At 42.6% G+C, this 12,332-nt stretch overlaps 1 protein-coding gene across 2 annotated transcripts in view; it reads right to left on the minus strand.

The window, feature by feature from the left end:
- Nucleotides 1-12,332, minus strand: part of FKBP9 (FKBP prolyl isomerase 9) — a 51,671-nt gene that overhangs the window by 24,692 nt on the left and 14,647 nt on the right. For both annotated transcript variants that reach the window (XM_030796332.1, XM_030796333.1), the window contains exons 2-5: nt 9,673-9,818; nt 9,069-9,258; nt 7,931-8,076; nt 3,859-4,048 (exon numbers count right to left, since the gene is read on the minus strand). In XM_030796332.1, the coding sequence (XP_030652192.1) occupies nt 3,859-4,048; nt 7,931-8,076; nt 9,069-9,258; nt 9,673-9,818 (672 nt within the window). The remainder of the gene's footprint in view (nt 1-3,858; nt 4,049-7,930; nt 8,077-9,068; nt 9,259-9,672; nt 9,819-12,332) is intronic.

Genomic DNA, 12,332 nt, shown 5'->3' on the forward strand with positions numbered 1-12,332 from the left:
AGTGAAACCCCATCTCTACTAAAAATACAAAAAAAATTAGCCGGGCGTGGTGGCGGGCGCCTGTAGTCCCAGCTACTCGGGAGGCTGAGGCAGGAGAATGGTGTGAACCCCGGGGGGCGGAGCCTGCAGTGAGCCGAGATTGCGCCACTGCACTCCAGCCTGGGTGACAGCGAGACTCTGTCTCAAAAAAATAAAAAGATAAAAAAAATAAAAACTAAAATAGAAAATAGAAAATAGAAAAATAGGCAAAGGACCTGAACAGGTAGTTCACAAAAGAAGGTCCTCAAACACCCAAAGGAATTTCAATCCCAATAGCAATAGAAAATTCAGATTAAAACCACAGGTATCATTTTTTTCTCCTATAAATTAGCCAAGATTATTTTTAAACGATACCCAGTGTTACTGAATTTGCAGGGAATGGGATACTTTTTTTTTTTTTTTTTTTTTTTTGAGACAGAGTCTTGCTCTGTCGCCCAGGCTGGAGTGCAGTGGCGCGATATCTGCTCACTGCAAGCTCCGCCTCCCAGGTTCACGCCATTCTCCTGCCTCAGCCTCCCGAGTAGCTGGGATTACAGGAGCCCGCCACCACGCCCGGCTAATTTTTGTATTTTTAGTAGAGACAGGGTTTCACCGCGTTAGCCAGGATGGTCTCGATCTCCTGACCTTGTGATCCGCCCGCCTCGGCCTCCCAAAGTGCTGGGATTACAGGCGTGAGCCACTGCGCCCAGCCTGGGATACTCTTAAACTGTGATGCTGAGTAAAATCTTCCTTGAGGGCAACTTGGTAGTACGTATCAAAAGGTATAAAAATATGCATAACCACTGGGCGCAGTGGCTCATGCCTATAATGCCAGCACTTTGGGAGGCTGAGGCGGGCAGATCACTTGAGGTCAGAAGTTCGAGACCAGCCTGGCCAACATGGCAAAACCCTGTCTCTATCAAAAATACAAAAATTAGCCTGGTGTGGTGGCAGGCGCCTGTAATCCTAGCTACTTGGGAGGCTGAGGCAGGAGAATCACTTGAACCCAGCAGGTGGAGGTTGCAGTGAGCCGAGGTCACATCACTGCACTCCAGCCTCGGTGACAAAGCAAGATACTGTCTCAAAAAAAAAAAAAAAAAAAAGGCAGGGCGTGGTGGCTCACACGTATAATCCCAACACTTTGGGAGGCTGAGGCGGGCAGATCACCTGAGGTCAGGAGTTCAAGACCAGCCTGGCCAATATGATGAAACCCCTATCTCTACTAAAAATACAAAATTAGCTGGGAGTCGTGGCTCATGCCTGTAATCCCAGCTACTCAGGAGGCTGAGACACGAGAATCGCTTGAACCCAGGAGATGTAGGTTGCAGTGTGTTGAGATCACGCCATTGCACTCCAGCCTGGGCAAGAAGAACGAAACTCCGTCTCAAAAAAAAAAAAAAAAAAACACATAACCTTTGACCCAGAGATTCTTCTGGAGATGTATCCCAGGGAAACAATTAATCATATATTTTCAGATTTTCCTACAAAAATAATTACTGCAGCCTTAAATGTCAAAATACAGGAAACATACAGGACAAACAACAAGGATTGATTACCTAAATATAGGCAAATCTATACAATGAAATATATGCAGCTGTTAGAATGGGCTAGATCCCACTATACTAAAATGGAAAGCTCTTGAAACCTAAGAAAACTGTGGTTCCATTATATGAACAGAAATCTGGTGTACACAGAAAAGTGGTCTTTCAATTGGAAATATAATTCCAGGGAATAAAGAACAGAACCACACTGGAATGTAACAAAGAATAATACACATATGCACTAAATGATTTTTTTTTTTTGGTAACAGAAAAAGATAAAAACAACTCAAATGTTCATCAATAGGGGAATGGTTATCTAAATACAATATACTCACCCAATGGGACACCATGTAGAAGTAAAAAATAAAGGATTTCTATGTATTAGTATGGAAAAATCCCAGAGTAACAAAAATCAAGGAGAACAACACTTTGTTCCCTAGTAATACTATATTCTGAAAGCCATATACTTTAAAGAGGAGAAAATAACATTTGTGTTTGCTTATATTTGCATTTCTAAAAATCCACACATTAGGCTGGGCACAGTGGCTCATGACTATAATCCCAGCACTTTGGGAGGCTGCGCTGGGTGGATCACCTGAGGTCAGGAGTTCGAGACCAGCCTGGCCAATATGGTGAAACCCCGTTTCTACTAAAAATACAAAAATTAGCCAGGCGTGGTGATGTGTGCCTGTAACCCCAGCTACCTGGGAGGCTGAGGCAGGGGAATCACTTGAACCCGGGAGGTGGAGGTTGCAGTGAGCCGAGATTGTGCCACTGCACTGCAGCCTGGGTGACGAGAGTGAGACTCAGCCTCAAAAAAAAAAAAAAAGAAATCCAGACATTGGAAAAATTAAAAATAGAAACCAATAAAGATGGTTAACTCTAAGGGTTAGGGGAGAGAGGGAGGTTAGGCAGACAGGAACAGGTATACAACATATCTTTTCTTTTTTTTTTTTTTGAGACAGAGTCTCGCTCTGTTGCCCAGGCTGGAGTGCAGTGTCGTGATCTCAGCTCACTGCAACCTCCGCCTCCTGGGTTCAAGTCATTCTCTTGACTCAGCCTCCTGAGTAGCTGGGATTACAGGCACCGCCACCATGCCTGGCTAATTTACAACATATCTTAATGCATACTTTGTTTTGGTTTTGAGCTATGTAACTATTACTCTTTTCCAAAAAATTTAAATGACAAATTTAAAAGAGATCCTAGGAACAAGAATGAATTATTCAAATGAAATAATGCCACATACAAATCTTCTGTAATGGTTTTGGATGACTACATTAACTAGAAGTCTATCACCTCAGAGACAGAGAGGTTGCTGTCACTACTTGTTTGCTCTACGGGAAGCTAAAGGAGTAGTTTCAAACAACACGTGCCACTAGAATGAGCAAAACAGGCCAAACACAAGCCATCTTTACAATTGCAGGCCCTGCCTGATAAACAAAACAAAACTTTGAACAACAAAAGAGGCCAGTAATTAGCCTCTAGGGCACCCAGCATCCAGAAGGGAGCTGAATGCATCCAACCAGTGCCGTCCAGCTGATCAGCCTCTGAAATTTGTAAAGCACTGTGACACATATCTTATCTCTTTAATCTAACCATCTACTTGACAAAGGTGCTGGAATAGGGAAAAATGAAGTCCAAGGCAGTCAAACACTATCCAAAGTCATACAGCTAGTGCACCACAGACAGGGGCTAGAGCCCAGCTCTCTTGGCATCAAGCCCATTCTCTGCCCACTGTACCTCCTTGACATCACTTCTGGCCACTCCTCATCTTGGGCCCCATAATGAGGTTTATAACTGGATAGCTAAGCACAGTATAGGGGGTTGGTGAGAGTCGAGGGTGAGTCTCTCCTGTCTTCCTGCAGAACCATCTAAAACAGCCCCCAAGAAAGAAATGGTTACAAGAGCCTATGAAGAAACTTAAGCCCATCTCTACAAAAAATAAAACATTAGCCAAGCGTGGTGGCACATGCCTATCGTCCTAGCTACTGAGGAGGCTGAGATGAGAGAATTGCTTGAGTCCAGGAGTTCAAGGCTGCAGAAAGCCACGATCATGCAGCTGCACTGCACTCCAGACTGGATAACAGAATGAGACCCTGTCTCAAAAAAAAAAAAAAAGAAAGAAAGGAAGGAAGGAAGGGAGGAAAGAACTAAGTATCAGAAAACAGAAACCTGTATTAGAGATGAAAATGCCAACTACAAATCAGCATTGACAGAGTATTTAAATCATGGTCCAGCCAATGGCAGGCTTTGTTTAATACAATGTTCTGGCAATTGAAGACTTTAATCATTTCCTTACCTGGAATCAAAGAGGGTGCCATCCAGAAGCGTGCCATTGTAATGATACCTGAGAAAGTCCCCACTTTGACTTATCCGCTCACAGTTTTCAGGTACTACCTTATTCTCAATGGAAATGCTGTCCTTGGGGTTATGGAGGTCCAATAATGCAACATCAAACACCAGAGATGCCTGACCGGGAATGTCTTTCCCTAGAATGGAATGGGAGAAGATGATTAAACAGGACACAGGATTTAGGAACTACTTTACAACTCAAAAGCCTTGGGGTTGGTGTTATTCATTTCTTGAGGTTTTGAAGCCAAGGAAACAAATGTTCTTCCAGGTCTTGAATGGGCCCCCATGGTGTCCAACCATGGGCTGATGGTATAATCTGAAACCTGACTCAGCAAAATGAGAAAATTGATATTAATGACATAAGAGACTACCATGACCGTATTTTCTGGGCTCATGCTGGACAATCAAGGCTCTGTGTAGGCGGGCAGGCACCCACAGGCAAACCCAAATACATACCTGTGTGGGTTTCTGTTTGTGAATAAATGCAAACCACAGACATTTAAAGGAGAAAATTCCAAATCTCTGGTCTGGTTCTGGAGAACTGTACACAGACTTGTTCTTTGAAACGAACGGCCAATGTTTTAGAGGCAAAAAGTAAAAACGCTTTAAGTATATCCAAAGCAAGATATAAATAAGATGAAAGCAGAATAACAGAGAAAAAAATGGCACCCACAATCCAAAATATAAATAAATAGTCCTCAAATCACTTCTATCTCACTTCTGGGTAGTACTGCCTCTCTTGGATGTTCCTGCCAGTGGGAATATTTTGAATATCTGCAAAATGAAATCCACATGAAGAGATTACAGAACACTAGTTCTTCCTGCAAAGATCAACATCAACCAATAAATAACTCAAAATCCAGTAATTTGGGATAGTAGAAAGTTAACCAACAAACCAATCCCTCACTTTTACTTGCCATTTGTTATACCATGCAAAGGAGTAGGCCCAGACAAGCAAAATAGATGCCGCCAAGCCTGAGCTCCTTCCACTGGCCTTTGGCAAAGCCACCCTGCATCTCCTTCCCCTCCAAGGAATGATGAAATCTGCTGAAAGCCGGCTGCTGAGTCAGCCCCTGGAATGCAAGGTGTGGTCAATCTCTAAATCACATGTGTGGGAGACAGAATATTAATCTTTTGTGCCTTACTGTATCTTTTCATTTAAGAGAAAAATGAAAGCCTTAAAAGTAACCATGGGGTTTAAATTTTTCTTTTCTTTCTTTTTTTTTTTTTTTTTTGAGATGGAGTCTTGCTCTGTTGCCCAGGCTGGAGTGTAATAGCACGATCTCAGCTCACTGCAACCTTCACCTCCTGGGTTCAAGCGATTCTCCTGCCTCAGCTTCCTGAGTAGCTGGGATTACAGGCACCTGCTACCACGCCCGGCTAAATTTTGTATTTTTAGTAGAGACGGGGTTTCCTCATGCTGGCCAGGCTGGTCTTGAACTCCCGACCTCAGGCGATCCACCCAATTCAGCCTCCCAAAGTGCTGGAATTACAGGCGCGAGCCACTGCGCCTGGCCTGGGGTTTCAATTTTTCTAGCATTAATGTGTACTAAATGAATAATGTTTTCTATAGCAACTTTGCAGAGATATAATTCACATACCATACAGTTCACCCATTTAAAGTTACACTTGGATAGCCAAGCACAGTATTCAAGTACAAAGTATTCAAAAATAACTACTCTAAATAAACTATTATTTATTTAAAATAAATAAATAATATTTCTCATATTAGGCTCACATCTGGTTTTGTTATGTGGCTGATGACAAAAGGATCTGGGAGCCAATGTGAATGAACTTCTTGGGGCCAAGGACAAGACCATTTGAACATCAATAAGAAAACAGTAACTGCCAGGCACAGTGGCTCCCACCCGTAATCCCAGCGCTTTGGGAGGCTGAGGTGGGAGGATCGCTTGAGTCCAGGATTTCAAGGTGAGCCTGGGTAATGTAGCAAGACACTATCTCTAAAAAAAATTTTTTTAACTAGCCAAGCATGGTGGCACACGCCTGTAGTCCTAACTATTCGGGAGGCTGAGGCAGGAAGATCACCCAGGAGTTTGAGGTTACAGTGAGCTATGATGGAGTCACTCCAGTCTGGGTGACAGAGTGAGATCCCGTCTCTAAAAATAATAATAATATCTTACATCTCGGTGTGGGGGAGAATTAAGACATATTTATGGCACTACTTTAAACTTTATTTTTCTTTTAGTAGGGAATCCCACCCCTAATACTCTTTTTAAGAAACCATCTGCAGATCCCCAGCATGTAAAATATATAAAAGTGGGCCAGGCACAGTGGTTCACACCTGTAATCTCAGCACTTTGGGAGGCCGAGGTGGATGGATGGCTTGACCTCAGCAGTTTGAGACCAGTCTGGCCAATATGGCAAAACGCTGTCTCTACTAAAAATACAAAAATTTGCCAGGCATGGTGGCATATGCCTGTAGTCCAAGCTACCCAGGAGGCTGAGGCAGGAGAATCTCTTGAACCCAGGAGGTAGAGGTTGCAGTGAGCTGAGATCGCACCACTGCACTCCAGCCCGGGCAAAAGAGTGAGACTCTGTCTCAAAAAAAAAAAAAAAAAAGTATATATATATATATATATAAATTGTATATATATAAAAGTATATATAGATATAAGTGCATATATATATAAAAGTATATATATATATGAGTGCATATATATATAAAAGTATATATATATATGAGTATATATATATGGAGGTAGAGAGGAGAGAAGGCTGAGCCCCATCACCTCAGGCTCCCTTCTCCTACTGCTCCGCTCCACAGAGCCAGGAAACAACATCGAAAACATATTGGCTATTCTAAGTTGGCTATCACTATCAGTAAACTTCTTAAGAAGCATTATGTTCTCATTTATATCCTTAACTATAAAGTCATGTGCTGCATAATGAAGTTTTGGTCAACAACAGACCACATATATGAGAGTGGTCCCATGAGATTATCGTATCATGTCTTTACCTTTTCTATGTTTTGATACACAAATTCTTACCATTGTGTTACAGTAGCTCACAGGATTCAGTACACATGCTGTGCAGGTTTGCAGCCTAGAGGAAACAGGTTACACTACACAGCCTAAGTGTGCAGCAGGCTGTAGCACCTAGGATTGTGTAAGTGCACTCTATGGCATTTGCACAACAATGCAATTGCCTAATGATGCCTTTCTCAGAACATATCCCCACTATTAATCAACACATCACTGTATCCATCTGCTGTTTAAACGCCTACAGGTCTCTATGTTGTGCCAGCATGTCAATATGACTAAACGCACCTGAAATTCAAACATGAGTACCTGAGAATTCCATTTATCCGTCAATATTATGTGTTTTCTGTCACAGTAAAACTACAAACAGGACACTAATTCTAATTAGTGTGTTTTCTAACATTACACTTTGCTTTTGTCCATATGGAGTTAATGTCATAGGAAAACCCATTGTAGAGGTGCAAATAGGGAAATTTGGCAATTCTGACATCGTATGGCTAAATTTCTACCTGGATATCTGCAACTTTTATAGTGTCTAGTTCAAGTCTCATTTCACAACTGTTAAAGCCAGACAGGTTGGTGGCCAAGGCCACGGCAGGTACGGCAGGGGCAGAGGGGGTTACTTATGAATGCCAATGACCATAAGTAAGTGGAAATTCCTGCAACTCAATCATCAGACAGCAGACAATCCAGACTAGCACTGTCAAATAGAACTTTCTGAGTGATGGAAATGATCTGGGTCTGTATCTGCACTGTCCACTAGGGTGGCCCTCAGCAACGTGAGGCTATTGGGTACCTAAAATGTAGCAGTGTGACCAAGGAACTGAATTTTAAATTTTAGCTAATTTTAACTTGTTTCCATTTGAATATAAATAGCCACATGTAGCTAGTGGTTACCATATTGGACAGTGTAGGTCTAGACCAAAAGGTCTAATGGGTTTCATGTGGTGACAATTGAATTAACCACTGCAATAAAAATAAGGGTAGGAGACAGTGGCTCCAAGAAGGAGAAGGACTTACCATCTCCATCCTCTCCATAGGCCAGAAAAGGAGGAATGGTGATGATGCGCTTCTCACCCACACACATTCCCAGCAGCCCTTTATCCATTCCAGGAATCAGCCAGCCAATTCCCACATACGTGTCATATGTTTTCATGCGATTGTGACTGAAAGGTAATGAGAAAGGGAAAAAGTTCCACACCATGGGGCTATTTCCAACTCATTTCTCAGTATGGTTTTTGTTACCCAAATATCAGCTAAACAATGATCCCATACCCCTCCCTAGAGATAGACATTTATGGATCTTTGCCCCCAAACACAGGGCAGATGTCCTCAAGTTTAGAAAGAAATAAAAAGCATGCATTTATACTAGTGATAGACAAAAACAGGCTAGCTATTCCACTAATCAAACACGCTCTAATGAGAAGAAATTGCAAAGGGTTCCTTGATCTCCCGTGTAGCCCCATGCCTCTCCATAGCTTCATATACATTCATCTTTTCCCTCTTACTTCCATGGGAAAGCTATAAAAATGAACCAAAACGTGCATAAGCCTCCTTAGAAATAGAGACTTACACGGCCGGGCGCGGTGGCTCATGCCTGTAATCCCAGCACTTTGGGAGGCCAAGGCAGGCAGATCATGAGGTCAGGAGATGGAGAACACCCTGGCTAATACGCTGAAACCCCGTCTCTACTAAAAATACAAAAAATTAGCTTGGCGTGGTGGCATGCGCTTGTAGTCCCAGCTACTTGGGAGGCTGAGGCAGGAGAATCGCTTGAACCCAGGAGGCAGAGTTTGCAGTGAGCCAAGATCGTGCCACTGCACTCCAGCCTGGGTGACAGGGTGAGAGTCCATCTCAAAAAAAAAAAAAGAAAAAAAAGAAAAAATAGAGCCTTTCACTTAATGATGAGATCTCAAAATACTGTTAAGTTAGATAAACATTGCTCTTCAATGTTTCTAAGATGTATTAAAATTTTGACTCTGGCACCAGAGAAGATGCAACACTGACCAAAAGTCTTAAGCAGATGAGTTCCGTACTGGTTACAGTTGAGAAGAGTTCTTATTCTGGTTTCCCCATTGGCATAAAAAGCAAGTAAGACAGAAGGAAAGAACTATGCATGGGACATTTCACTGATACTGCCATTAACGACAGGACTTACCTCGAATCAAACAGAGTTCCATCCAGGAACGTCCCGTTGTAGTGGTACCTCACAAAATCAGACACCTGGATGGTCCGAGGGCAACTCGGGGGCTTGAAATAGGTGTGAATCTGAACCTGGTCTTCAGAATTCCAAATATCCATCAGAAGTACATCAAAATGAAGCATTGAATTGGGGGGGATTACACCAGCTAGAAATTAAAGATTTCACACTGAGTTCACAGTTGCTGCCTTTCAGGCCAGATAAATAAACACCTAGGATGCTCCCAAGGTGAACGTGGGCCAAAAGGGTTCAAGGAGTCACTGCTATACAATCCCAAAATGACCCATTCTTCCTCCCTCTTTCCTCCAAATGAAATTGAAAGAGAAAAAACAGTTTTCTTCTCATTGAGGGTATCATTCAATACATCTGTGTTAATGACACTTTCTTTCACATCTAGAAGAAATAAACCTAAGATGGAAATTTCAGCTGTGTCTGAGTTCACTGCTTTTCATTTTCTCCCAATCTAAAGCTTCCAAGATTCTCCAGTCTGTTTGACTTAACATCCTAAAAATGTTCTCATTGTTTCTGCTGATGTGTTTATAAACGAGGAAGAAAAGCTTACAAACTCCTTCACTTCCGTAGGCAAGCTTTGGGGGAATCTTCACGAAACGTCTCTCGTTTACGCACATCCCAACAAGAGCCTGGTCCATCCCTGTGATCAGCTGTCCTTTTCCCACAAACACGTTGAAAGTGGAGTCTCTGTCATAGCTGAAGACCCAAAGGGTAGGGAAAGAGAAAGAAAAGTATAAATAGTCCCTTCCTCAGTAAAAACCAACCTGTAAAAATGTGCCCACAGATGCAATGTGGCCACAGCAAAGCAAAAAGCCTGCCAAGGAGTTACTGATACAGGAACATCTCCACTGGACAGTACTTGTAGTGTTGGAAATTTTAGACTACCTTGAATATTGCCAGCAAATCTAGTTCAATAAGAATCAGCATAACTCTCTCTAGAAAAAAAAAATGTGTTAAGCTGATTTTGCAAAATAGTTACCTATTCTTTCACACACACAAAAAAAGAAAGAGTTGGCTGTGGTCATGCCAGGGCTTTGGAAGGCCAAGGCAAGAGGAGTTAAGTTGAAGTTAGGAGTTCGAGACCAGCCGGGGCAACAAAGTGAGGCCCCCCCCTCTCTACTAAATAAATAAATACATATAATTAGCCAGGTGTGGTGGTGCATGCCTATAGTCCCAGCTACCTTGGAAGCTGAGGTGGGAGGATCGCTTGAGCCCAAGAGTTTGAGGCTGCAGTGAGCTATGATTGCACCACTGCACTCCAGCCTGGGCAACAGAGTCTCAAAAAATTAAAATAAAATAAGAAAAGAAAAGAAATGAAATGAAACAAAATAAAATAAAATAAAATAAAATAGACTTTACGGCCGGGTGCAGTGGCTCACGCCTGTAATCCCAACACTTTGGGAGGCCGAGGAGAATGGACCACCTGAGGTCAGCAGTTTGAAACCAGCCTGGCCAACACGGTGAAACCCCGTCTCTACTAAAAATACAAAAAATTAGCCAGGTGTGGTGGCACACGCCTGTAGTCCCAGCAACTCGGGAAGCTGAGGCAGGAGAATTGCTTGAACCCGGGAGGTGGAGACTGCAGTGAGCTGAGATCATGCCACTGCACTCCAGCCTAGGCAACAGAGCGAGACTCTGTCTCAAAAAAAAAAAAAAAAAAAAAACAAAAACAACAACAAAAAAAACTTTACTTCATTTTGTATGTGATTGGTACCCAAAAGCAACATCATAGGTACTAATGGCCAAAGTTAATACACACACACAGACACATACACACACACTTGATTTTTTTTTAAAAGTCATCCAGCTAAGTCAAACACAGAGGCAGCATAGTAAGAGCATAAAACATACTTAAACTCTTTTTTTTTTTTTTTTTTTTTTGAGATGGAGTCCCGCTCTGTCGCCCAGGCCAGAGTGCAGTGGTGCAATCTCGGCTCACTGCCAGCTCTGCCTCCCGGGTTCATGCCATTCTCCTGCCTCGGCCTCCCGAGGAGCTGGGATTACAGGCGCCCGCCACCACGCCCGGCTAATTTTTTGTATTTTTAGTAGAGACGGGGTTTCACCATGTTAGCCAGGATGATCTCGATCTCCTGACCTTGTGATCCGCCCGCCTCAGCCTCCCAAAGTGCTGGGATTACAGGCGTGAACCACCGAGCCCGGCCTAAACTCTTTTAACCTGTTTCCTCCACTGCAAAATGCAAATAATAATAACAGACTTCCCAGGATCTGTATAACAACGTGAAAAATGCTCTGAAAATCTAAGTGGTATGCCAATATTGCTATAATTATCACAGGTAATAGAAAGTATGATGTAGTCTTATGATCACTAATATACGTGTTTTAAAGGCTGATACGCAATGGCCTTAGATCAAAAGATAAATAAGGAAATCATGGCTGTGACTCACACCTTTATCTTCTTCAATGTCAAATTTAGCAATCAACAGGGGTTTGCCTATTAGGGGACTGTGCCAGGTGCTTTGGGGGATATAAAGTACAAGGCATGGACTTTGCCTACAAGTGCCTTATAAACTGATGATAGAGACCCACAGGGTTTCAGAAGACACAAAATAAAATGCTCTATGGCATTTTATAATAACAGATTTTTACTCACTGACATGGAGGGATATATACAATAAGAGTAAAGGGAAGGTTACAATGCTAGGCGTGGTGGCTCATGCCTGTAATCCCAGCACTTTGGGAGGCCAAGGAGGGTGGATCACTTGAGGTCAGGAGCTCGAGACCAACCTGGCCAACATGGTGACACCTCATCTCTACTAAAAATACAAAATTAGCCGGGCATGGTGGTGTGCACCTGTAGTCCCAGCTACTTGGGAGCCTGAGGCACAAGCATTGCTTGAACCTGGGAGGTGAAGGTTGCAGTGAGCTGAGATGGTGCCACTGCACTGTCATCCAGCCTGGGTGACAGAGTGAAACTTTGTCTCAAAAAGGGTGGGGGGGGACAGGTTAACACAGTATAAAATCACCCTATTTTCAACTTACATATATAGATGCATATGAAAAAATCCACAAGGCAATACATGAAATATTATCTATCATCTACAGGTAGAGGACTTCAGGTGACTGAATTTGTTTTCTCTTTAATTATCTTACTTTTCAAAATGATCATATAATTACTTATGTAATAAAATGTTAAGAGCTGCTGGGTTTACTTCATGAGAATGTGTCACCCTTCATCTTGCAAAATACTTT

The sequence above is a fragment of the Nomascus leucogenys genome, chromosome 17 (genome assembly GCF_006542625.1).
Source record: "Nomascus leucogenys isolate Asia chromosome 17, Asia_NLE_v1, whole genome shotgun sequence".
Classification (NCBI taxonomy): domain Eukaryota; kingdom Metazoa; phylum Chordata; class Mammalia; order Primates; family Hylobatidae; genus Nomascus; species Nomascus leucogenys.